Source organism: Rhipicephalus microplus, chromosome X (genome assembly GCF_043290135.1).
Source record: "Rhipicephalus microplus isolate Deutch F79 chromosome X, USDA_Rmic, whole genome shotgun sequence".
NCBI classification, from domain to species: domain Eukaryota; kingdom Metazoa; phylum Arthropoda; class Arachnida; order Ixodida; family Ixodidae; genus Rhipicephalus; species Rhipicephalus microplus.
Window position 1 is genome coordinate 240,067,087 of NC_134710.1, and position 27,251 is coordinate 240,094,337.

Here is a 27,251-nt window from a genome sequence, read left to right on the forward strand (position 1 = left end):
TGATCTCTGGACTGTGACCTCCTCGTCTAGAACGACACCTCTTCTTTTTGGCGTCGGGAGCTGGAGCGTCCCTTGGACTGGGACCTGGATCCGGCTCTGTTGTGTGAGCTTCCTCTGGAACGGGACTGCTCACTGGACTGTTACTGGATCCGTGTCTGGCGCGGGAGCATCCCCTGGGGTGGGAGCGTTCTTTCGAATAGGAACACCTGCAGTGGCAGCGCCCCCTACATTCTTGTGCAGATGGGTGCCAGGCCATTTCGCTACCGTCCTTGCTTCCAGAAGCTTCTGCTGCCTTTTTCAATCTTTTTTCCTCATCACAATAGAAATCTGGTACCGCTGCCTGCAGATCTTGTCTGCCGTTATGTGCGAACCTCCACACAACATACATTTTGGCGTACACTAATGGTGATCACCCGGTTTCGAAGCTCCACAACCCCTGTACACCGTTTTATTGGGTCTTGTAAACGTCGGCTTGATGATATAGCTGCCCACACGAATAGCAGTTGTTCACCTGCTTGTGATACAGAAAGCACCGCACTAGCACTGGACCGTAACGTACAAAATTTGGCTCTTTCAAACCGTTGAAAACCATAATATGGTCCCTGTAATTTTGATTCTCTTCGCCCCTAAGACCAAGGGGTTCCTTGCATTCACGATGTTTTTTTCTAAGTCCACCGGGCCGTCGGTCAGCATAATGCCTCCGTTACCCCTTTGCGCGTCGAATGCAGGGTAGCCTCATAAGCGTTGATTTCATGGATTTTTCTTGCCACTTCAATCGTCTTGACTTTTATATACCTCAACGTGTTCTCTCTGTATGGTGTCCTGACTACCACAATATTTTCCTACAAGTTCGGACAGATGACTTCGTTGCTAGCTTTGGCTTTGTCAATCGCCGACACCTTCACTGTCGCTTTACCCACCGTCATCACTCCAACCTTAGAAACGTCAAGCACACCCCTTGGTCGAAGTATGATCTTTGGGTCTTCCTTAGGAAGCGGGGGCATCCGTGCTGCCTTGATCAGCTTCCTTTTAACTCTCTCTCCATTTTGTCACTCTCCATCAGACCCTCCGGTATTAGGCACAGATCGTGCAGTCTTCGTCTCAGCACTCCTAGCGATGGTAGCCTTGTTGGACGAGCATCTAGCCATGGCAGCTTGCCAGCCAAAATCTTCCGAAAACATCTCCGGCAGTAAATCCTCCCCTCCTACGGTCACTTCCATCATGACTAGTGAATTCCGAAACCCCTTTCTTTAGCAGCAGATAGCCACAGAGAACGGCAACATGCCAGGGTTCGTTCTAGTTCGGTTAGGCCTAGCTTCCCGGCAGCCTGGTAGACCGGAAATCACAAGTAAAAGCGAAAGATTCCACCCATCAGTGTTGGCGTAGTCTTTGTCTTATGCGCTCACTGGTAACGAACTACACTCAAAAACGCGAAATGAGACATCAAGATTTCAAAAATCTAGAGGTGCAGTTCCCACGACCGTGCTACTTCAGCTTTTTCTTCGCTCACGTGGATTAGAGCTCTTTTTTTTTAATCCTTCATTGCATTTTGTACTTTATTTATGGGCAATACTTAAAGGGACACGAAAGAGATAGACAGACTGCACTCAGAGAACTCATAATCCCGCATATTTTACTATTATAAGTTAATTATTAGCGGAGAAAATCCAGGTTTAGGTTTCATTTCTAAACTTCGTGTTGAAATATCTGCTTGTGATGTCAAAAATTTTATTATGTATTTTTCGTATTTTTGGGACATTGGCTCTATGAAATTGTTTTCTAACATCATGTGTCAGGTCTGTGGCACCCACAGATGACAATGTACTTTATTTTCATCAATTAGATTCTACGTAAGACCCAGTAGACGCCTTCAGTCTATGGCGTCACGCTGTTTTGTGCGGGAATCTCAAGGTGGCATCTCCATCAGTTTTTTTTTTTTTGTGCGTTTTCTCACTTTCCAAGCGTGGTGTCATGTAAGAGTAATGTTTTTCGTATTGTGAAATTGTACTTTGCTAATATGGTGAAAAATCATTTTGCTCTTTAGTGTCCCTTTAAGAATAAAGGGTATTTGAAGGAAATTTAGTTCCAAGAATGCAATAGCATTTGTACAGGCTCATATTTTCTTATATTTTTATATTTTAAAACTTGTATACAGACTGGATATCTCACCCCACCCCCTTTTTTTTCCCCCATCACTTGCCCAATGGGCTCACCAACATCTCAACAGCCCTCGGCTGTCCCCCACCCCCCACTTGCTTTCTTTCTCATCCTCCACTTGTGTGATTTGGGGACAGAGATAAAGTGAATACTAACACGCTGCTAACAAATGCAGTAGCCACCTTGATGAAGATAAGTCCACCTGTCAAAATGTTGGCTCAAGCTATATTCTCTCTTGAAGGATTTTTTTATTCTCCTGTGCTGTTTTTGTCATTTAAACTTGTACCTTGGTTGTGGTTTGTTTATGACAGTGCAATGTAGCAGTGATATGAATATAAAAATTTTATAAAGGTTGAGCAGGCTATAATCATTGAACTAGATCACCATCCTATTGTATAGAAGAGAAAGTTGTAATGTATCTTTCATGTAAATTTCTATATTCAGTGAAAGAGTATAAATTATCCTTAATTACCAGTGGTCTACAATGACTCATGTAACATCTACAGTATAACATCTTCATATCTTATTATACTGCGATGAATACATTCCAAAAATATTCGTATAGTACTTGGATTTAGCTTCACATTAATGGACCCCAGGTTTTCAAATTAAGGGGCCTCCACTATGGTGTCTTATAATGATTTCGTAGTTTTGGCTCATGAAACTGCAGAATGTAACTTAATTTCAATATATAATTTCTGATGGATGTTTTTTTTTGTGAATCTGAAATTAATTTTTCCTTATTCTCTAGTCCATTTTCAAAGCCATCAAAAAGCATGGCTTGACAGATTCAAAAATCAGTACATCTATGCATCTTTCTAACTGTCCCTGAAGAACACTGGTTGTCAAGTAGTTCTCCTTGAAGTACAGTACACTTTTCATTAGAAAAGCTATTGTTTTTATGCCAGCTGCTGAAGTTAACTGTATCTTTGCAAACTATTAATGTTGACTGTGTGAATCTAAAAAGATACCATGGTATTCATCTATTAAGCTTAGGGATGAAATTATATTGTGAAGGTGCTGCAAACAAGTGAAATGTTTCATTGAAAGAATGTCACATGACTGCACTTCATAAAAGTGACTCGTAACAATGTTTAAAAACTTATGCATTAGTACCTAACATGTGTACCGATTCTTCGCCTTGCAGCAAGCAAAACAGACAAAGTAGAAGATGCTGGTGAGATAAATTTGGCAGCTGTTGAACGAAAAGAGTCAAGTGCCCAATCTGCAGAAGTAATTCAGCATGAACGGCCTGTGACTCATGGGAAGACCAATGCTGGGGCACATCCTGCGAAAACATCAGGTCAGATTGATAGTTCACAAAAATGCTTGTAATTATGAGCATTACCAGAAGGAATGGCGTTTGTTTGCATAGGATTTTTTTCTGTATGTTCTCCGCTTTTTCTTCCCTGAGGCACCTTCATGAGTAGACATGGGGTGTCTAGCAATACAGACCCAAGTTAATACAGACCGAAGCTCGACCCTTTTCATGTGAACCCATGTGTTTCTTAGCCATGTTCAGGGAAGAGGGAATCCTGGGGGTTAAACAGAGGCCGAGCGTTGAGAACTCCAAGGCAGCTTGGCTAAGGCAACTCACTTCTGTGGCCGCTAATTCCTTTGGCAACCACTACACCAATCAGCAGCCTTCCCTAACCTTTTCTTCAAATCTTTGTCTTTCTTTTTCACATTCAATCCTTCCTGTGTTCTCTCTTTTATTTTCATCTTTCTGGGTGGCAAATGACCTAAGCTATATCTGAAATAGCCAACCTTGGTATGTTAGGATCGGCGCTGGAGCCAAGCAGAAAAAGATGTTCCCGGTTCTGCAAACAAGTTGCAGGAAGGATGCGGGCCTGCTGACAGCCGTCCAAATACGGGCACTGTCCTCCCAACCTGCAAGTGAGGCGCATTCAGTCGTGACGTCGCAAAGTGTACAACGAGACTGCTGAAATGGTTTTGGTCGCAACAGCCTTCTTGAAGAAATGGTGGCGTCAGCATAGATGACAACTCCGCAAAATGAGCTTGGCGAGCAGGGGTTCTTTGATGCTCCCGGTAGTGCCGGGGTAGTACGAGCATGGAACACAGCACACAGCGGCTATCTCACCCCAAGGAAGAGACAACTTGGTGCTGGAGGGGGAGTGTGACATCCACAACCGTCCTGGTCAACATCTTTGACCAGGACGGTTATGGGTGTTATCATCAAAAGTGACGTCACTGATTTGTGTCTGGTGGTTGGACAGAAATGTTTAAAGCCATTCCCCCATCTAAGGGTGAGGGGAAAAAGGACTCTTGATAATCAGCCGGAGTGGGCTCCTGAGAGAGCCTTCGACGAGATTGGGACGATGTAGGACGACATCTTCGTCTAGATGTTCGTCGTGTGGCGAGAAATGCTCGCTTGTAAATAATTTAGAATAAACCTCTTTACAATTTTCCTCATCAGTCTCTTCATGCTCAGCGCCTTCCTCCTGAGTCCCGGATGCTGGTAATGACAGTCCCAACACCTCAACAACGGATAACAGTGGGTGGGATCCTGTCAAACCCCGGGTTTCAACAGCGTCGATAATATTCAGTTATAGAGGTAATGTGCAGTAGGCATCTGCAGGGTTTGTTGCAAGAGATCCTGCTCCATCTCTTTGTTGGCTCCATAGTACATGATGATAGTTATAGTGCCAAAACAGAACGATGACACAGAGATAAAAAGGACCCTTTCTGTCTCTGTGTCGTCGTTCTGTTCTCGCTCTATAACTATCGTCATGTCATACCAACTAGCCAACGCTGCCACACTCCATAGTACGTAGCTGGCAAATTGGCTGTTAAACTTCCAAATTGAATCAATTTTTGATGAACTTATTTCCGATGCTGTCGAACTTGCCCTAGAAAAGGAGGTGCACTGAAGAAGCATTCAAACTTTTTTTACCTAACAACAAGACAACTTCCCATTCTACCGTGTAGTTCACATTAAGAAACTTGAAATGACTTATAAGTTATTGCACATTTTTTGTTGTAAATTGCTTAAAAAAAACAACAACAGCCAAGCTTATAAAGTTACCAAGTTGGTCGCCTGTGAACTTGTGCTGGATCATCTTGATAGATAGTAGCACACAAACATATAGAACCTACTGTCCCTTGAGAATGTCCCCAGTCACTGTGATCCCACATTGTGCAATGGTGTCATTTCAGTTGTTGACTTGATGTAGCTAACAAGAACTGAATTTTTAAAGGAATGGGGAACGTAAACTTATGAATTCAAATGTACCATAATGAGGTGTAACAGTAAAAAGGTTTTCACATTTGGTTCAAGTGCCCTGCTTGAGACCATTGGGTCATACTATGGGTGTCCTGTGATGCCCTACCCAGGTAACATTGGGGAAACACCAGTCAATTTTCCATGCTGTGCCCACTGTTTTCGGGCAGTACAAAATGTGAGGCTATGTCTCCAAATGCAAGGCCTCATGGTGTATCTGTGATGTCTCAGCTTCTGTTAAGAATTTTGTGTGTTAAAGATTCTGAACAATTTCATGCATTAACTTTATGGTTTTATGGCTTTATAGCTAGTATTACTTCCATTGCAAAGGAAGGGATGTATCGAACGACTACACTGTGCATAAGAAGTAGAGGCACAGTCACTGCACTCCCGCTATAAAGTACTGCCCATACAATGTCAAGCTGCAGTGGTGAGCTGTATCAGCTTACGTGATTCATTTGATGCAACTAAGCACAGAACTGTGGTCTGTACACAATACACTCAAACCTCGTTTTAACGAAGTTGAAGGAAAGCCACAATTATTTCGTTATATGCATTATTTTGTTATATCAATTATAACAGTTTGTGGCAATGTATGCTCAGATGGGCGCACACCTATAAGCATGCAAAGAAGGAAACCGCCTCGCGGCCAAATGTACCGCTACACGACCACGCGTGCCACAGAAAATAAACTCAGTCGAATCTCATTAATTCAAACACACTTAATTCGAACTACCGGTTAATTTGAACTCAAACTGAGGTACAGTCAAATCTATGTGTATTCCAATGGGCGAAAACGCCCTGTAATTCAAACGCGCAAGCATTCGAACGTGCAAGACAGTTACTTAGAACATACCGCGCTCCGAAAATGCTCTCAGCTCCAGGACCGATCCCGCGGCAGCACCTCTCAACGCTGCACGCGAAAAAGGAAAAGAAGAAAAGGAAAGACTGTGGCGGATTGTTTGCTCTCTCTCAAATGCCGATCTGCGTAGTACTTGTGCCACGCTTCTCCCTTTTCCATCTCTGCATGTAGAGACCCTTCTCCTTTCAAGGCCGCGCACGGAGAGAGAGAGAAAAAGAAAGCTGTCGCGGAGAGTCCTCCTTTCTCGGTGCAGAGGGTAGCAGCAGAAACGCAGTCGTTGCCAAGTGAGAGGGAAATCGCTTTGCACCGCGGCGATGCTTCTCCGTCATGTGACCCGCTGAGTGCTTCCTCAATCCTCTCCTCTGGCTGTGTGAGGAGGATGGCTCTCTCGGCCGCGCGGGGCATGGCTGTAAGGTCGGCGAGAGAGTTTTGAAAGAGCCACGCTGAACGAGCATCAAACTCCGCAGAAAACAATTTTCTTAACACACTACGGTCGTTTTTTTATAGACTAATTTAGTTCATTATATCCATTTATCAGTCAATTTTACTTTGTTGCAATGAGGTTTAATATGCATAGTTCTCAATGGAGCTTTCAAGGGGAATTTCATTTAATTCTTTATATCCATTATTTTGTTATATCCGTTGCGTTATAATGAGGCTTGAGTTTAATATAATCAACTCTCGCTACTGTTGATCTGCCTGTCAAAAACATGTTGATGTGGCAAAGGTTCATTAGTAAATGTGTGAGTGTGTTCCTGTTCTCTACCGTATTTGAACGATTGCAATTCGATGCTGTCTTTTGTTAACTGAGACGAGGAAAAAGAAAAGAAAAATGACTGCGACAGCACTGCACAAGCTGCGCGTGCTCGCTGAGTAAGGAAGAAGGGCGGTTGCCTGGGTGTTGTAACCTTTGCATCAATGGCTGTGTGCGCTTCGCATGGAACGTGCGATTGGGTCCTCGTCAAGTGCGCTTTGAGTTTCTTGTCGACGAAAACGTCGTTATCACGTTTGCTACTTCATCCATCTTTGCTGCCGCTACGTGGACTTGCACAAGCTCGGCAGACTTTTACCATTGATTTCCTGGCCATGAACCTAAACATCTATCACGTGTGCTGCTGTTGGATAAATCATCATGTTCTCCTGTGCATACGTCCCACTACAACATGCCGAACTGTAGCCTAGGCCTAATCAGTGTTGGTTGCTTTTCGGTAGTGGTCGCGGGGTATTAAGGTTGTGGTTTTGTATGAAATCAATGTAACTCTTTGCGGTGACTTTATTTGAAGGAAAAGTGGCATGGGTGGCACGGGTGGCACTTACAGTAACACTCGAGTGGTGGTTCGCAGTTCGACTGCAATGACTTGGATTATAGGGTGTGATCCCGCGAAATCAAACAATCAGTACCGTTCAGTGCACAAAATATCGGTCGTGATCCTGCGCATTATCTAGGTGGCCTGAATTGTAATCAGCGAATTTTGGCGGGGGTGCTTTTTTCGCAGTTTTTTTTTCCGCGATCATTTTACTGGTAACGTGAGTCTTGGGATGTTGTTATTTAGAAATTTGTATGCCCACCGCATCGCGTGCCTTGATCCTCGGACACTCGAGACTGCATGCTCAACAGGTTTCGCGCTAGTGTAGCCTATGAAATACAGATAACTGACAAACAAATATGCCAAGGAAATTATAGGGGATATTAATAATAGAAGTAATTGTAATGTAAATGTGAAGAAAGAAAAGTGGATGAAAAGATAACTTGCCGTTGGCAGGGACCGAACCTGCGACCTTCGAATAACGCATCTGATGCTCTACCAACGCTCCCACGTTTAATGCACATACATACCCCATAAAGTGGAGGGGGGGGATAGCTCTCGTGGTAGCTCGTTGGTAGAGCATCGGATGCATTATTCGAAGTTTGCATGTTCGGTCCCTGCCCAAGGAAATTTATTTTTTCATTTACTTTTCTCTCTTCACATTTACATTACAATTACTTCTAATAATATCCCTTATACTTTTCTTGGCATAATTGTCTGTCAGTTCTTATTATATTATTGTTTCTAACAAAGAAAATGAGCCCTAAGGTCTACCTTTCTTTCCTATGAAATTTAGTTTGTTTCAGCCAACGTGCAGATATTTGTGAATTTGGTGACACGTATATTATCAGTGGTTCATGCTGTAGTTGCAAATAAAATTTTTGGAAATATTACTCTGTGTAATAGGCACCCCCCAAACTTGAAGCCAAATTTTTTGGACAAAAAAGTGTGCCTATTGTTTGAGTAAATACTGTATGCAGTCGTTGGTACTGCAATGAATGATAAAGTGCATAGTGCTCCATGGTGCAGCAGCGATAAAATCCCGAATTTCATGTGTCGTGGCTCTATTAAAACACATTTAAATCTAGAATTATGTATGGCTCAGGAAGTTCATCAATAAACTTTAGGGTTAACTATTACTTAGGTTATAACTAGGTGGAATGTATATAAAGGAAATGTATTCGCTAGCTTCACTCATAGCACCACTTGAACAGTGACTTCCTCCAGATGTGTTCAGAGACAGAGTGGCTGGCAAGCAACACCCCTGTGAACAATCATGGCTATTCTACTGGAAAAAGTGTGTTGTCGGCGTCCTTGCAAAAGATTGCATATTGGCTGAGGAAGTTTTTGTAGTCTTAAAGTGTCTTTCTTGAACACGGAGCACTTTTGGCTTCAATTTACGCAGGAGTTCTTTCACATCATCAAGAATGTGGAGAACAGTTCTGTTTTAGCCTTGAGGAAGACAACTTTGCTTGCCGAAACAGCTTGACACAACGCCTGTTTACGGATGTTTTGTCTGTCTTAAACACGTAGCACTAACCTCTTCCTTGAAATGAAGACGCAGGTTTTGCACTGGAATGTCGGAAATGTTCTCCACATTTTCAAAGTAGAGGAATGTTGAGTGACCCTAGCTATCACACATTAGGCTTTCATGGAATTGGACGTGAGAAGTACTGTGAAATGTAGTGCACATGTATCGTCATGAATGTTTTAATGCATACATGGGCATGTTTTCATTTGCATTTCACTTCACTACCATAGTATACACTGATTTAAATCTTGCTGAAGCATATTACTACAGAAAGATTGTCCTATTATTATGCATGCAGTAATCACACCAACCAGTTGGAAGACGGGCAGGAACTTAGCCTTGAGGATACATGGGCCATACCTCGCTGCTTCTTCAGGGAAATCAACAGGGGTTTCAGGTGAGTCCTGGGAAGCTTAATGTATACAACATTCCACAAGGAAGTGACAGATACCAAACTCATGTGGTTCGTCGTAGAATGAAGTTCTTTCAAAATTATAGATCCAATAGTTGTTGGGTTTCATGTCCCAAAACCATGATATGATTATGAGGGAGGCTGTAGTGGTGGGCATCAGAAAGGTCAACCACCTGGGGTTATTTAACGTGCACCTATACCTAAGTACACCGACCTCCAGTATTTTCACCTCCATCTAAAATGCGACCGCCGTGGCTGGGATTTGATGTAGAAAAAAGGCACCGTTACCCCTTCAAGTTTTTATGCAGCCTGTGGTCACAGCACTTAAAAACATACTAACCAAGTTCTTGAGGATATTTTAATATTTTAGATTTTATTAAGTTACTTGTTCATATACTTGATTTGTCAGTAAAGTTCATTAGAAGCTGTAATTATATAGTTTGAAAGATGTAATTGTGCACTTAAGCACTATATCATGATTATTTATCACTGGCACTTATTTGGTACTGTTGTAAAAAGCATTGTAGAAGCTTACATCACATATGAGCTCATACTTACAGCCTCATGGTTATCATGTAATTACAAACTGAAGCGAGGCTGTAGGTGATGCTTTTTTTTTTTCACTTTCCATAGCCCTTGGAATCTTTTTTTTACAATATTCATCAATATTGGTGGAACTTTCTGAGTTTATGCATATTTGAAGGCCGATTTCAGATAATATATAGAACATATGCAGCTGTTTTAACGTGTGTCTGTACGTGCATTTGTACATATCTGTAGTGCCACTTTTTAACGTTTCACCATAGTCCCTCAATACTTTTTACTGGTCACGAAACTTCCCTGTCACTCTATGGGAGAGCTTTGGGTGCCGGCAGCTTTCACCGCGGGGCGGCGCCACCAGTGTTAAGGGGGACCCGTCGTACTCGTCCAGGCCACTGCGGCGTCTCTCAGCGAGGCGACGGCCGAGCGAAGTGTGTAGGTCTTGTGTGCGTCGTGTTTTATCGCATGTGTGCGGTGCTTTGTGTGCATTTTAACGTTTTCAAGCGTAACGAATAGTTATCGGCTACATGAAGAAAATGTAAGAGACATCCTGTGCGCCGCACGGTCGCTCCGGCTACCGAGACGCTCGTCGAGGCCAGTGAAGCGACTGTGTTCTGTGTAGGCTTTGTTGGTGTAGTTTTATCGCATGTGTGCGGTGCTGTCTGTGACTGTTTTTATATGCGACGGACGGTTAGCAGCAGCTTCTCGAACAATGCCAAAGACATGCTGTGTTCCGCACTGTCGCAAAGGTGTCGTGTTTTGTGTTTCCCAGTGACACTGAAAGCCGTGAGCAGTGGAAGCGGGCGATACCGCATAAAAAAAAACGGCACATTCGTGTTCAGTTCTTCGAACGCTCGGGTATGTGAAAGACATTTCTGTAACTAACTGTTAATTGAATTATGTATATTCGGAGGAATTTAAACTAAGTATTTTTTTCAAAGTATGGACAAATCGTCACGAAGAAGTATCATCGCTTAAGTTGCACACGTCAGTACGTCTCCCGGCGAACAGGCGTAACGCATGCCCGTCCCTTACAATACGTACGTGCGCCTGTGTAATGGCACTGTTGGTCACGGTTCTTGCACTGACATCAGCTACAGCCTTGAGGAAAATAAAAAGCTATACAAAGGCATGATCAAATAATGTTTGCTAAATCAGCGTACGGGGCGTGACTGCACGCCGAAATTGCCGCAATCCAAAGGAATAGAACACTGCCGTAATCGAACAAACATTTATGGTCGCTACGCGCAGGTGCGAGTACGCTGCCTATACGCGATTGGTGACCAGTTCAAAAAACCCCACGAAAATATGTCCGTGAAGCCACCATAGCAAGTATCTGCCAAGGAAACCTCTTCACGCACCAACAACACGCCGTTTGAGCGCCTGCGATAAAAGCCCCCTTGTCTGCATTGGCGCCCCTGGCGGAAGACTTTTTCCTTATACCAAACATGGCCCGAAGTTTCATGACCAGTAAAAAGTATTTAGGGACTATGATTTCATGCAATAGAAAGATTACAACAAAGGCACATTTTATCCGCATGCTTCATATAACATCGATTCCCAAGGTATGTAAGATTTGCCAAATTTTTTTTTTTAACTTTTAATTGAACTTAAAAACTTTCTTTACAGGGTCCATCAATTTTGATGGAACTTGCTGAGTTTGTGTATTTGTAAGCTGATTTCAAATATTGAATGGTTTTTCTTGCTGTGAGAGATAGTCTCCAAGATATCAGAAACAGCTACTTTGTTTAATGCCTAATTAGCTAGTTACTGCAACGTGCACCGCAATGGTAAACCCACAGAATACATTCAAGATGTCCGAAGTGTGTCGTAATGTATAAATCATTGCTTTAGGCCGTTCTTTATCAAAGTTGTGAGCTGTTGAAGCATGTTTCAAAAATGCCCTCATTGATACTTGAAACAAAAGCTCTATTTATGAACCTTTTCTTATTGAAGGACTATGACAGAAATTTAACTTACGACACATTGCATCTGTTCATCTCAGAAAAAAAAAACGATATTGTAATTATGACCCAGCAAGAACAAAAAATACATGTATTGCTCCTCGTTATAGGAAGGACATGAAAAATTGTTTGCTGTTTACCCTCCATTTTAAAAGCCAGGGCGCACAGGTTTTGGTTTTTTAAGGTAAGATGAAGATAAAAGTTCATGGTATTCAGCTATGAAATGTTGCGAACAGATGTGCAATGATGCTAGGAATATGAAGAGATTGTCAGCGAAAACTTGATTTTTGGCTGATGTTTGGAGCTTATGTTCTACGTCCCCCCTTAAGCCTGAAAGTTTTTTTCTTAAAAAGAATGTTTCAGACTTGTGTGCCATTGAGCTTTAGACTGGTGAAAAGAGTCCCTGGGGTAGCAGATGTGAAAGGTTACAAGAAGAGCAAAGCTTTGGTCTAATTGTAGCTATTAATACATAGCTACTAATTGCAGTGTGCTACTGAGAAGCACAGAAATATGCAAGGATTAACACATGCACAAACATAGGAAGCTTGACTTCTGCTTGTCCTGTGTGAAACTACAGAATTTTTCCTTATCATGACTTGTCAACTTGTAAAAAGTAATTTATCAAGGGATTAAATATTCATATAATTGCAAATGAATTTTTTGATTACGTAATAATGCCCCCCTTGGCTTTGCCAATGCTGGGTGGTTTTGAATGTCTTGTGCCACCTTTGATATGTCATAAAATTTCGTAACGATGTTGCCAGGCTCATCTTTTGATGCATACATTTTGTTGCTTTGTATGGAGAGTTTTTTTTTTAAATGGCCCTGCAACTTTTTCAAAGCAACCATGGACTGGCTTCACTGAAGGAGTTTCTTGCTTCACAAATCAACCGCCGCAAAACTTTTTAGTCCGTCAAGTGCAAGCGGGAGTTGGGAATTTGTCACTTGCTCTAATAGCTTTCTGTCTTCTCTTGTTCAGACAGCGCTGGAAGCTTAGCAGGGAGGGATGGCACGGGTGAAGAACACTTTTTTTTTTGTGTTCAAATGCGCAAATTACTTTCCATGGGATCATGCGTGTGTGCAGGCACGTGCAGACCTCCTGCAGTTAAAGAACCCCAGGTGGTCGAAATTTCCGGAGGCCTCCACAACGGCGTCTCTCATAATCATATGGTGGTTTTGGGACGTTAAACACCACATATCAATCAATTAGACCTCCTGCAGTGGCTGTAGTAACTACAAGCTCGCGATGCACCTAAATTCTAGGCGACATGTAGCACTGTAATGTTTGGTTTGCATGGTCTGGGGAGCTTCGACTACAGATCGTCAGCATTTTCTGACCGTGCTGAAAAAAGTGTTGATGGGCCCCTTTAACTGTTTTGATGTGGCTGCCCTTTTTTTTACTTCGGCTTCCATCTCTTTGTTATGATTACATGTATCACTGAGTTCGATTTTGTATATCGGCTTTTAAAGCTCTGAAAATTCTGTTCAATCTATTGAGGTTGCTACTTTCTTATGCTTTTTTGTTTATTTTATTAAGTCCTTCGTGACTCGAAATAGCTTGCTTATTTTTTTCTTGGTGCTTTACCTTCAACGTTAATGGCTGCTTCAGAAATCAGTCTATTACAGTTTCTTTTCTTTTTGCTATGCCATTATTTTCTTTTGTTCTAAGGCATTGTATTTGTTCTCAAGGACAGTCCCAAATTCCCCTGTTGTATGTAGGCTGGCCTGTTTTTTAGTGGTTAGCATTGTTCTTGTTTTTTTTTTCAGGCTGAGGGTGATCCTGGCCATCGCTAACATAGGATCACTAGAATTTATTAGACGTGAAGCATCCTAATGCTGAGGCTTGTTTTCAACAGTGTCCATTGTCATGGCACAGCACTGTTAAAAGGTTAAGAAAAAGGTTAACAAGAACAAAATAAAGAGCTGTTTACCAGAACAAAATAAAAGGCCATGACTCTGTAAAAACACTAACATTTAAGCACCCATCAATCAAAGCATATGCCAAAAAAATGTTTAAAAATAGACAATATCAATCATAATTGTGACAGAACAATATAAAGCACCCGCAATCACGAACCTTTTATTCTAGTCTGCAACTTCAACGTACACATTATGGTCTTTAGGACATATCTTTGTCATTGCCTCTGTGTGTCTGTTGTTAAGGTATATAGAAAATCGTTGGTATAGTAAATATGTGTGTATGTAAATAAAAATTTTTTTTGCAGTAAACAAACATCGATCATAGTTGTGAAAACAATAAACACCTATAAGCCCAAACCCCTTATACTAGTAGGCGACTTCAATGTAGACATTATGGACCTTAGGCCCAAGCTTCGTCATCAACTCTTTATATCCCTATATGTCACTGTATGTCACTCAATTTACATTATATTGGGCAACGCGTGGGTAATGTGTGGTTACTCACTTATACGGCATCCAGAGCTTCACCCAGCCATTGTGATTCACTTCATTGATATGTGGGAATTTTTTTCGCCTATTACTTCAGTGTCTTCTACTGTGCCTGTGTCTCTACATGTGAGACCTATTGTGTTCTTGTTATTTTTTCCTTTGTTTCTCTGTTAGGGCTTTTTCGTGTCCCCTTCCTACTTTTTTATCCTATTGGAAGAAGCTGTTATTTATGCCAATTCGATTAAGTTTAGTATCTCTGTTATTTCTAGAGTGAATACCGTAGTTACAGATCATTTCCCCTTTGTTTTATCCTACTTTCACATTCAAGTCTCCCATGACTATGGTGTTACCAGGTAAACACCTCTTGTATTGCTTATTCAGTATTCTTATAAGGTTTTACTTTGTTTTCATGGCTGAACATTGGAGTGCATTCTTGTATTACTTTCAGTTTATATCTCCTGTTTAGTTTTACCTTGACACTTCCTACCCTTTCAATGATGCTGTAGGATACATCAATGTTGCCTCAGATGTCGGTGAATTATAAACCCCACACTATATTCCTTCTTTTCAGGAAGTCCTCTGTTGCAGAAGGTGTGCCTGTTAGTATTGTATATACCTTTGCAGTCCCAACCTCACTGAGGCCAATAATATCTCAGTTATTGACTTACAAAAGCCCTTCAAGTAACTCTGTCTAGCCTAGGCTTGACAGGGTCCTTGAGTTGAATGTAAATAATTTTTGCTAGTGAGTTAATCTACAAAAGCAGAAAAATTATAAAATTTCTTCAAGGAATCTGTTAACAGAATAGGGGTGGCCATATCGCTCTATTAAACTGCTCTTTTTAAAAGTACAGTAGACTTTCAGTAAATGGAGAGAGAGAGAAACAACATTTATTTACGCATCCAGCGTGTGGGAAGTCGCCGGCCACGCAGGGCGCAGGTATTCCCTATCTGAAGACTATGGCTAATAGAAAATGGAAATCTGTTAAACGGAACTGTTGCTTAAATGGAACAACTTTCTCTAATATAATTGATTTCATACTTGAATGCTGCGACCCACTTCATCTCTCAGTAAACGGAACTCCTGTTAAATGAAACACATTTTCCCAGTGCCTTCTGGTTTTGTTTAATGAGGGTCTACTGTACTCTTTACCTGTGAGGGCTGGGGCATATTTTAGCAAGTTTCCGCGTAAGAAAGTAATTTTGCATAGAATGAATACTATGAGTAGACAGGTGTTGTGTTTATGTTTGATCAAGGCCTTGGTTTTTGTCAAGGTCAATGTGTCATCAGTATTCAATTTGCTATATTTTTGTATATTTTTATGGCAGTTTTGTTTTTACAGCCATAAACTGCTTACACATACAATAAACTTCTGGTTTCTTTTTTGTCACTGTTCATAATCATTTAAGACAATTACTAATTAGCCAGTCGTCATTAGTTATGCCACACAGTTGGTATTTTTGCCTTTGTATAATCAATTATCAGTTTTTGAAATGTGTGCTCATGGGCCATGCTAATTTGTGTTGTAGTAGTTGCTAATCAAGCTGATAAGCTGTTAGCTACCGTATTAATAGCAAAAAAAAAGTAACATCAAGTTCAGTAAGCCAATGTTTGTGAAATTTTGCTATGGAAAAAAAAGTTATCAAAACTTTTTATTTTATTTTGTACAGAAAATCAGCTTAGGAATGGTGCTAGCAGAGACCAAGCTCAAGTGAAACGCCTCTTGGCAGGAGCTGAAGGTATATTGAGAAATTTTTTTCTACCCCCTGTGTTCATGACTTATAGGTGCATAGTTGTGTTGACACAAGTCTCTCATATGCAGTTTTCTTACTTCTTTTTATTTTGACACATTTAAAATTCGATATAACAAAACCCGATTTTGCCTAGTTCCCAACGTAATAAACATATATCGATTCCTCCAGTGGGTACTCGTAGAGATCAATGTTGTCACCCCAAATGAACGAAACTAATTTGGCAGCAAATGGGATTTAACAATGGTTTTTCTAGAATAAATGAGTGAAAAAGTGGTGATTTGTTTTTAGTATTCACACAGATGAGTTTTTTAGTGTTTGTTTTAATGCTGTCACGGTAAAAAATCTAGTCACCCTAGTCTCAGCGTTGGTTTTGTTTTGACAAGGCTGCATGCCGAGCCTATGTACAAAACAACGAAGTCAACAGCCGATGGTGTTCTTATGTAATGCATCGTGCTAGGGGCGGTGATATTTCATTGTTGCTGTAAGTGCTGTCGTTGGTGCACTAGTGTGGTTGCTTTCTTTATTTCTGGGTTTAAGTGACAGATGGAACTGATCATGCCTTCCTCATTTTCTTGCTTAAATTGCTTGTGCCCTCACTGCATTTGTACTCCCCATTCATTGCATTCACTCTCTTTGGCCTACATCAACCAGGCATGGGAGGCTCCCTAGGTGTGGGAGACTGCATGTCCAGGTTACCATCGCAGTTTTTCACACACACAGGCATGGGTTAACAAGAAATACAATGCTCCAATAGCTTTTGGATTGTGCTGTGTAACAATTTTAGATTTCGAGAGACCGGAACCATTGTTCACAATTTTAAAGGGGCCCTGCAACACTTTTGGTCTGAAAATGCTGCCGATTGGTAGTCGAGGCTTCTGAGAACACGCAAGCCAAATATTATAACGCAGCTCGCTGCCTGTAATTTACAATAAAATCCCAGTCTGCCTAAAATTGCTTTTTCTTTTTTTGACAAATGATGCTACATAATCAAAAGTCGTTGTGTCACATGCCCAAGTATCACACCATTGGCTAATTTGAGCATGGCATGCTCAGGAGCCACTGCGGCCGCCGTAGGATGCTGCCATGTGTCCGCATGCAAGTGCGCAATCGCACTGAAGAGCATCATGTTCGAAGGTGGAGGTCAGGAAAAAAAAAAGAAAGAAAAAAGTGTTGAGGCTCGCAAGTCTTGCGTATCGTAGCTTCTTTTCCCGTGCCATTCCTCCCTGCTTAGCTCCCAGTGCTTTAATTAATTGATTGATATGTGGGGTTTAACGTCCCAAAACCACCATATGATTATGAGAGACGCCGTAGTGGAGGGCTCCGGAAATTTCGACCACAGCTTTGGGTGCATGTTAAAGAACCTGGTGTTTTTTAACGTGCACCCAAATCTGAGTACACGGGCCTACAACATTTCCGCCTCCATTAGAAATGCAGCCGCAGCCAGGATTCGAACCCGCGACCTGCGGGTCAGCAGCCGAGTACCTTAGCCACTAGACCACTGTGGCGGGGCGTGCTTTAATTACAAGAGGAGCGAAAAAGCAAATACAGTGTGTGACAACACTTGTAACTCTGCTCGTACTGGACCAATTCAAAACAATTTTGCAGCGGTTGATTCGCGGGGCAATAAGCTCTTTTCGGGAAGTCATGCTATGGCTACTTGGAAAAGTGTTTCAGGGCCCCTTTAAGATCTTCCCAAATTGACAAAATAATTAGAGTGTGGTCATCACTTCTTTAAATCAAGTTTCAGCTGTATTGTGTTTCTATGGCTAAAAGACAAGTTCTCTAGGCGATGTACTGCGAGATTTGTACTGGTTTGTGCTGAAGGTGTGTTCACCAACAGCTCTCTTCTTTTTCTGCGATGTGGGAGATGGTTGAAATTTTAGACTTTAGGTTGTAGGCGTAGCTTTGTTAGTGATGGAAGTGCTGCTCCAATAGCTCCAAACTGCTCCAAAAGAGAAATGTGGCTCCATGCTGTTCCAAAGTGCAGTATTTACTAGTAACTGCTCCAAACCTGCTCCAAAATGGTATTGGCAAACTAAAAAGAATGAAGTTGAGCCATGGGACCATCCCGTGAGCATAAGCAAAACCAAAAGCAAGCTGTATACACTAGTATCCTAGTATGCTGCTCAGTGGCGTAAATCCAGAAAAATCTCAAGGGGTGACACGTATTAGGCCATGGTGTCCAATTTGTATCTTTAATATGGGTTGTATTTTTATTTATATAGGAATTAAATCATGCTTTCAAATAAAATAAAATAAAAAACGAGCATGGTGTCCGAGCTTGGGCAATTGCATTGTTCTATTCACTCTCTTTTTTTTTACCTTTTTTCGATTTCCATAGTTAACACAGCTGAGAGGTATTTATCACAGATACGCAGTAAAAGATAAGTGTTTTAAAAAGTTGATTGCACTATACTTGATGGTTAACTCAATTATATCACGTGCTAAATCTCAAGTGGGACACTTGCAAGGAGTGTCCTCCACAGCCTGAACACCAGAAAAGTCCAAACTCTCTTGACCCCCCGCTCCATGATTTACGCCAACAACTGTACTGCTTGTATACTATCTGTCTACTAGCATATGGCATGTTTAATAATAAAAATAAATATTTATTAGATGCCTAAGTGATGTTTTAGACTTCAGGAGTCATAAGGAACATGCCTCTGCTCCAAAAATTTCAATAGCAACCCTAAGCTATAGCATCTTTTTCTGCTCTGAAGACACTTAAAGCTGCTCCAAAGCACCATTTTTTTCTGCTCCATAATCTGCTCCAAAAAGCAAAATGTCGCTTTCATTACCTGTTTATTCTAAGTTCTGCTCATACATGTCTAAAATAACTTTAGACTTTATGTTGTAGGAGTAGCTTTGTTTTAAATCCTGCCCATGCATGTCTGAAAGAGCTTTAGACCTTAGATTGTAGGGGTAGCTTTATTACAAGTCCTGCTGATGCATGTCCGAAAGAACTTTAGACCTTCAGTTGTAGGGGGAGCTTTGTTTTAAGTCCTGCCCATGCATGTCAGAAATATGTTGTATGTAGTAGTTCATTATTTTAAGAACCCTAAAAAGAACCAAGCTGGATTGTAAATGAGAGCAAATATAAGCAAGAAACAACCATGGAATGCAGAGCACTAAACCAAACAAGTAGTGCAGACTGTAAGTGAATATTGGTGCTTACTTTACTGAAGATGGATAAGCTACAGAGATTATGTCAAATTTCACTTTAGCTTCCTAATTCATTACTGCTATATATAAAACAATGCTTCACAATGTCTTTCATTGGGTTTCTGTAAAATATCGGAGAAGTTTAAACTACTGACACTTCCAGTCTTATTTTCGGTCTTATCTAGGTGAGAAGCATATTTTATCTAACGAAGACAAGATATCAGCTCTCCGGAGCTTAGGAAAAAGTCTGAGTGGGAAGAGAAAAGCACAGCTTCGAATGGGTAAGTGTAAAGTTTCAGCATCTTTTGGGGGTCAGATGAGATGCGATGGGCATTTTCGTAATGCCTACTGTAAGAGCATGCAGGTTAGTTCATAGCATCCAATTATGGTGTGTGATGATGATGATAGAAGTGTCATTGGTAAAGCAGTATTATAAAACTGAAGCCTCATGTGATATACAGTAGGGTTAGTGTGGTTAACACCCATTGTGGTTTGGCACCCTAGAGCTCATTGTGGCTCCTTGTGTGTGTGTGTGGGGGGGCTCAAGATAGTGTTATTTTCTGAAATATAATTGGTGTTCACGCTTAAACCTGTATACTTGTGTCAAGATGCACATGCTCAGAGGGTTTCCCACTGTCCCTGATAATTAGTAGCAGTCAACTCTTTAAAAAGGGACTGACAACAAATTGATTGTGGTGCCAGGTATGTTTTGTTTTTAGTGCTAGAAGTCTTACCAGTCAAGAGGTCCGGTGATACAATGGCACAGTGGAAAAAACTATTGATTATTTGTTTTTCAGCTTTTACATTCGCTTTGAGGATGAACTGTTCTGTTAGAAACATGTTGGAAATGGCGATAGGTGAGTGCGAGGGCACTTACATGCCAGTATTGGTAGGGAGTGTTGGGATATTTCGCTAGTGCTATTCATTTCGTGCTCACTCGCGAATTTACATGTGTGCAGAAACACTCTCATGTAGCCCCATGCAGTTTGGTATAGAGCTCTGCGCTGCCGCCGCCAAAGTTTAGAGAAAGATCACGCCGCCGCCGCGCACTGCCGTTGGCCTTATTTTAACCCGAGCGAGGAATCTGGGCATAAAATATACACCACTACACCTTATTTTTTGCAGCTCAGATTTTTCAGAGCGGCGTTTGCGATGCCTTGACTGCTCTCTGGTGTCAGTGTTTGAATGCCCTGTCTATATAAAGGCCCTAATACAGATTCTGAAGATATACAATCGAGCGTGTTATTCTCTCTTGGCATTTCTTGTTTTTTTTTGGCGTTCTTCGTGATGCCAGATAGTGATTCAGGTGACATGACTTGCGCACATACTCTCGAATGGTCTATATACAAGGAATATCAGTCGTAAATTGTTCTCTACCCTGCTTTGCCCTACATTTGCCCCCTCCTCCCTTTTTTCTTTCTCGCGTCTCGCATGATTATCACGTGCAATGAACTTGTAGTTTCACTGCATTATGTGACTTTCCGATTGCCCAAGTGGAAATAACAGTGTAGATCACAAGCTAGAAATCATGATAGGCTCAATGCTTAGCGCTCACATATTGCACACGTACTTTATAAAGACATGAATGTCGATGAGATACAGCCTGTAAGAGTTGTAGTGAAGGGAGTTTAGTGGAGTGTAATAGAGAACAAAACCAAAGGAATAGGCTCTGGCTTATTTCATTCTTCCAATGGATGAATTATTTACAGCAAATACGACTCAGCTCACCATAAAAAAGGCCAGCCCGCTCGACGGTTTTGTACATTTTTTTTCTGTGAGAAAATATTATATGGACACACTATACAGGCTTTCATCGTCGCTGTCATGTTCTGTATAAAGTACAAATCAGTGACTTTTGTACGCACACTATGCTGTTCCCGGGGATAAAATCTCGCGAGCACTGGTGAGGAACACTGCTGAAGCCTAGATGAAAGAAGCAGCCCCTCTCTTTCGCACGGAGAGCACATGCGATAACATCACTCCGCACACGATGACTGCTTTGGATTGCTCTTCCACCATAAAGGAAGCCCTGTCAGCCTTTAGCTGGACGAAGGAGTATGATATAAGAGATACTCGGGTAGGAGGCTGCATTTGGAGTTTCTCGATATCGGTTGAAAATGAGTTAGCTGCCGCCTAAGTTCCTCATGGGACCGCATGCTCCTATCACACAGTGTAAAATGTGAAGTCGTCGAAAGGTTTCCTTACCATAAAGCTGTTGAAGTCGCCTCAAACTCGGCAATTCACCCTTAATGACGTGAGATCAAAACTGTTTTGAGCTTTCTTAAAGTTCATGAGACTTCCATTGAATAGACATTTCAGCCTTATCTTTTGGGGAAATTGAATGTTGTAGCAAATTTTGCAATTTAGATGCACTCCTCAAGTTTTGTGACATGCATGAATGCCTATCAAAGTATGTACCTAAAAAATATATTAAATGGACCTCAAACCACCCATGGTACCATAAAAATATAATCCATCTCACTCATCGCATAAAGCACTTATGTAAGAATCGTCATTACAAGTCTACTACTTCAAAACTACAACTTCAGCAATGATTTCGCTACATTTATGGAAAAAATACATTCAGCTTTTATTTGTTGTTGATTAGTGCTGCATCGTCTATGCCCTCATCATTTATTCTTTGTGGCCGATCCTCCTGAAATCCTGAAGATTTAGCAAATGCTTTTAATAATTACTTGAAGTGTGTTTTTTCTGCTAATGGCTTCACTCCTTCATTTTCCACGTGCAGCAAACTACCTGCTCTTTCTAATCTTGAATTATGCTCTCTGAAGGACATGATGTTATGCTAAATCTTCAGGTTTCGAAACGATCTGGCCCAGACGGTATTCTAAATATGGTTCTAAAGTGGTATTCAGAATGCCGTGCTGACTATTTTACTGTAATATTAAAAAAGATCTATAATCTCTGCAGCAGTTTTCAGCTATAGCAATTAGGAAATGTCATTCCCATATTTAAGTCTGGGAACAAGCAAATAATACCAAATTATAGGCCAATATTTTTGCTTTCTACCAGCTCAAATTTTTGCAGCATATCATTAACAAATACATTGTAGAATACCTAAATGCTCACAATATACCTTCATGATTACAGCACGGCTTTCATGCTGGCTATTCCACTGTTACGCAGTTGCTTTAATTTACGCATGACGTTGCTTCTTGTCTTAACGACCAGAAACAAGTTGATGTCATATTCGAAGGTCTTTGACATGGTTTACCTTGGTAAACTTATAGCTCTTTATCAATTTTTTCGACGACAACAAGGACAACAGGTTACTTCAGGGTGCGTACAGGTCTTTGAAACCTTGAAAGCCCTTGAATTTGAAAAGTGCATTTTCAAGGCCCTTGAAAGTCCTAGAATTTTTTCCCATCCTTGAAAATCCTTGAATTTTTTTAGCACTCCCAATTGACATTGCGGCCTCCTATATGTGGTAGATCGGCATACTTGCCAAGTCTCCTGGATTTCGATGAGTTCTTACGTTTGTACTGTTGTCAGGAAAATCTCACGGAAATTGAAATTTCTGTGCGTGATCTGGCTGCATTGACAAAAATGAAGCCCAATCCAATCCAGGCTTTTTACGAACCCACTGCATTTTATTGTGACCGAATTTAGGAGGCGTTGATCTAAACGTACAGTAGAATCTCAATGATGCGAAACTGGCAGATATACGAATTCAAGAAATGCCTCAGCCAAGTTTCATTATGTCCATTGGGCCAAAATTTAGATGTTCTGAGCTCTTTCTTAACAGCGGGTCGTATGAACTTAATGCCGAAACTGGAGAATGAAAGCCGAGAGCAGCGCGCTGGAAGCTTCTAAAGGGCACATGCGGCCAGCGGAACTGCGGTTATCAGAACTGCGGTTATCAGAACTGCGCTTGTCAAAACTGCGCTTATCATTGGCCACAACCGCTGTAGATGAAACCGTTGTCGCTCTTGACATGATCATGTCGGGTGACGACGTGACAGGACTCCGAAAGGGCACACGCCTTCAATGATTGACCATTTAAAACAATGTTGCGTTTCACTAACCCAGCGGACAAAATCGCAGCAGATGCAATCATAGCAAGAAACGACATGGTTTGAAAGGTACATGTGCAGCCAGTGCACGTGGATTGAAAACGAAGCTTCCGGTTTCCGCGACCGCCGCATTTAAAACCACGGTTGTGGACGTGGCTAGCGCAGCCGTAGAAGCGATAAAGATGCAAAAAACTCTAAAAACATTGTGGAGTTCCTTTCCAAAGAATAAGTCGCGTTGTTCCTGTCGATCTGGGTACTTTGGCTGTATTTAGATGTTACGTTTTAGTCGGCCTTAAGCGAAGCTTTGACCCGCGCTTTCTTGGCAACCAGCTGCATCGTCCTGTCCGTTCACCCAGGAAAACATACACGAGTTCTTTTGACAGATATAGATTTCGTTAGTTGTTTTGATGTTGAAAATTTTGAGAGATATAAGTAGTATGTTCAATCCTTATTGAGATTCGCATTTGTTACTTAGTTGGGAAAACCTACCCTCGGGTGTTCACCTACTCTAAGTCTGTATGAGACCGCACAACGCCAATTTGTACTGACCCCCCCCCCCCCCCCCCCAATATTTTTTGTGGTGATTTCTTTCGGTGCAAGAAAAAAAAAAAAAAAGAAAGGGGGAAAGTAAATCAGCGTGACACCCCTATCCCCCTCTTTTCGTTGCGGAAATCTACGAGATTCAGAATACTTGAACTTGGCAGGTATGGATCGGCATCATTATGACCAACTCTCCATTTCCGAAACAGTAATTTGGCATGAGTTTATGTGGTTTTGTTTTTCAAAACTACACGGGGAATAAAGTTTTACTGTTTCATACCACAAAGAAACGAAGTGAGAGACTCATAATGCTCTTCGGTGCTGGCCCCTTTCCTGTTGTGCGAGTGGTGAAGCTAGTGAAGCTAAAGTGAGCTAATGTGAAGACTGGAAATGTTTCTTATAATTGCAGTATGCATGTACTGTGTAAGTGCAATAAAAATGAGTCAATTTTGAAAAATTCAGAGTAAGAAATTTTCAACATTGCGTGCCGCTTTTAGTCCTTGAAAAATCTGTGACAGGTCCTGGAAAGTCCTTGAATGGCTTTGAATTTTCGCTTTGGAAACTTGTACGAACCGTGTTATTTGCCGTCCGGCTTAAAATTAGTTGTATTTAACTGCGTTTAGTCATCTCACGTACATCTCACATCAGGAAGACGCATCAGTTATTGCTTGGTTCGCTTTTGTTTGTTATTTATATAAATAATGGAGAAGAAATTATTGGTGATACTCAAATTAAACTTAGAATGTATGCAGACAACTGCGTTATTTGTAGAACCATCTCTAATACTCAAGATCAGGATGCACTGAACAGTGCTTTTTTGTCCTCGTCATTTTGTTACGGGAGTGAAACATGGCGAACTTCAAAAAGACTGTAGTCATGACCTTTTCATATAAACAGCCTCTTCATATTACATATTCTGATTACTGTGTAAGTCAATGTAGTTTAGACACATTGGTGTAACTCTCACAGCAAATTTAAAATGGCACACACACATCAAAACAATCTGCAGCATGCTTTTTGAAAACTTTGGTGTCTCTGACGCACGTTAAGCAACTTGACTGAAGAATACCGACTTACAGTGCATAAAACTTTGGTTAGACTCGAATACGCGTTATTTGTTTGGTCGCCTCACCACAAACATGACCTAGCTATATGTTAGAATCTGTTTTTAAAAAATCAACACTGCTTTTATTTCATCGCTATGACCAGCGTTTCTCGCCTACTTCGCATGCGCATGTTTTATCGCTGCAGCTTTTCCTAAACATCGGCGCACTTGCAATCTTCTCATCCTCCTGCATAACCAATATACTTCACACTGCGGTTTGAGTGTTCTAGCACTTATATCCTTCGTTGCATCTTCTGCACACCATACCTGGATATTTTATCCTCTAAATATTGTGCCCGTTAGATCAATTCTGAATTGTTTTCCTAGTTTTCTGTTTGTTTTTTGCTTTTATGCAGAACGTGCATTTTCAGAATGAAAATAATGGGTATTTCTACAGACTCGGTGCTGAGCAATTGGAAAGAAGAATTGTATTAACATAAGAGACAGTAGGATTGGGCGTGTTGGTATAACATGATAAAGAGTGCTTACCAGCGCAAACGACAGGGCAGGAGGGGACAGGAGACCTTCACAAGAAATACCTTCACAAGAAATAAATTGTTGGCAGTTCAGCACTCTGTCTCGTCTCTTCTCCTGTCCCCTCCTGCCCTGTCGTTTGCGCTGGTTAGCACTCTTTATCCTGTAATAACATGTATTTTGTTAAATTGTATTTTTTCGAGGTGCTGAATATTTGTATTTACACATGCTATGTCTTGAAAACTGAGACAGCGGTATTTGTGAATAAATAACATGAAGACATGCTACCACATTAACTGCTTCTCCCTTGCGGGGAAACTGATTTTTTAAACTTTTTTTTTTCAAAATTCAAGGGACACGTTTCTATCTGCGTCAACTCTTGAATCTTCATTCCAACTCCAATATGGTTTACTAAGTAACAGCCAACTGTATTCACTAAGCTGAATGCCTCTGTTTCGTAGTACCAAGGCTTCTCTCTAGATCGTGTGACATACCATGTTTCGTGACTTTCTGTGTCAATTCAAAATTTCAGCATGAATTGCGAACAGCGGGCTAGACTCCATCATTATAATTTGGTCCTTTCATTCGCACCGAGACCCCATAAAATCTTCTGGGTAACTGTCGTTACCTTTAAGGAAATAACACTACTAATAATTTTTTGTAGGCTTGTATAAATATTTGAATTCTATGAATATTTTAAAAGAATATTACAGCATTCAAATTCGCTTTGGTTTCAATTTAAATTATTGAAAATTTTCAAATGGACGAATATATGTATATTAGTCCGCTTGCAACCTTTGTAAAGGTGGTTTTGCTGTAGTATAACAGTGCTATGCTGTGAAGTTACATATTCAGTAAGTATGTAATATTTTGTAAAAGCAGTTTCACTGCATTTAAAGGGTGCTAAGTCGTGAAAACCTCTATTCAGGGTAAATTCACACTACTTGTTGCTCCACTTCAAGGTTAAACGAACCCTCACATCGATCCATCATTTATTTAGTTTAAAAGGTTGTTATACAGGTTTATATGAGGGATTTTTTTTGCAAAATAAGCCAAATGCACAAACCGAAACTAAGCTAAATTTTACGGGAACGTAAAGTACGCCTAAGTATCTTCAACTTCTATAACAGTTCTAATCAAAATGGGGCAATTTCTTATTGTAACATGAACTCAAAAGCGCAGCTTTTAATGAAAAATGAGCCAAATACTCTCTGTTTCAATCAAGCTGAGCCACATTCAATAAATCAGCACTATGCAAATAACAGTGACCAAAACAACCAACATGGTCTTACCCAAAATGTTTCATTTGGGCCCTAGTTGCTTTGTTATCATGGTCACGTTCCACAATTAGGTTTTTATAGGGCGAGGTGGCACTTACTGGAGCACATGATGTTTAATGACAGAACTAGGTTATAAAGAATAAAAGGCGGACTTTTCTACTTTTTTTTGCATCCTACTAATTCTTTTCGAGTGTAGCACTACAATATCATGTCCTTCGTTCACTTCAACACGATTCATTTGAAATAAAATACCCATAAAACTAAGATATTGTGCACCTATGTATTCCCTGAAGAAGAAGTAGTCAACCGAAACGGCATAGCATAAAATGAACTGGAACACTTTTCAATGTCTTCAATAGATGTCAAGAACAATAAAACACTGATTATAGTCCAGAATAATGCAGTCTTTGCCAGGAAGCTGCACTCGCTCTTCAAGTCTAGTAATTGCCATTACGCCCGTGCGATGAAGTACAGCACTGAC

The 27,251-nt window shown here is 41.0% G+C and overlaps 1 protein-coding gene across 6 annotated transcripts in view; it reads left to right on the forward strand.

Moving 5' to 3' along the window:
* LOC119187804 (uncharacterized) overlaps positions 1–27,251 on the forward strand; it is a 214,571-nt gene that overhangs the window by 38,377 nt on the left and 148,943 nt on the right. For 5 of the 6 annotated variants that reach the window (XM_037435890.2, XM_075878856.1, XM_037435889.2 and 2 more), the window contains 4 exons: positions 3,305–3,460; positions 9,397–9,495; positions 16,092–16,160; positions 19,523–19,618. In XM_037435890.2, the coding sequence (XP_037291787.2) occupies positions 3,305–3,460; positions 9,397–9,495; positions 16,092–16,160; positions 19,523–19,618 (420 nt within the window). The remainder of the gene's footprint in view (positions 1–3,304; positions 3,461–9,396; positions 9,496–16,091; positions 16,161–19,522; positions 19,619–27,251) is intronic. The other variant, XM_075878855.1, reaches the window with a different exon arrangement.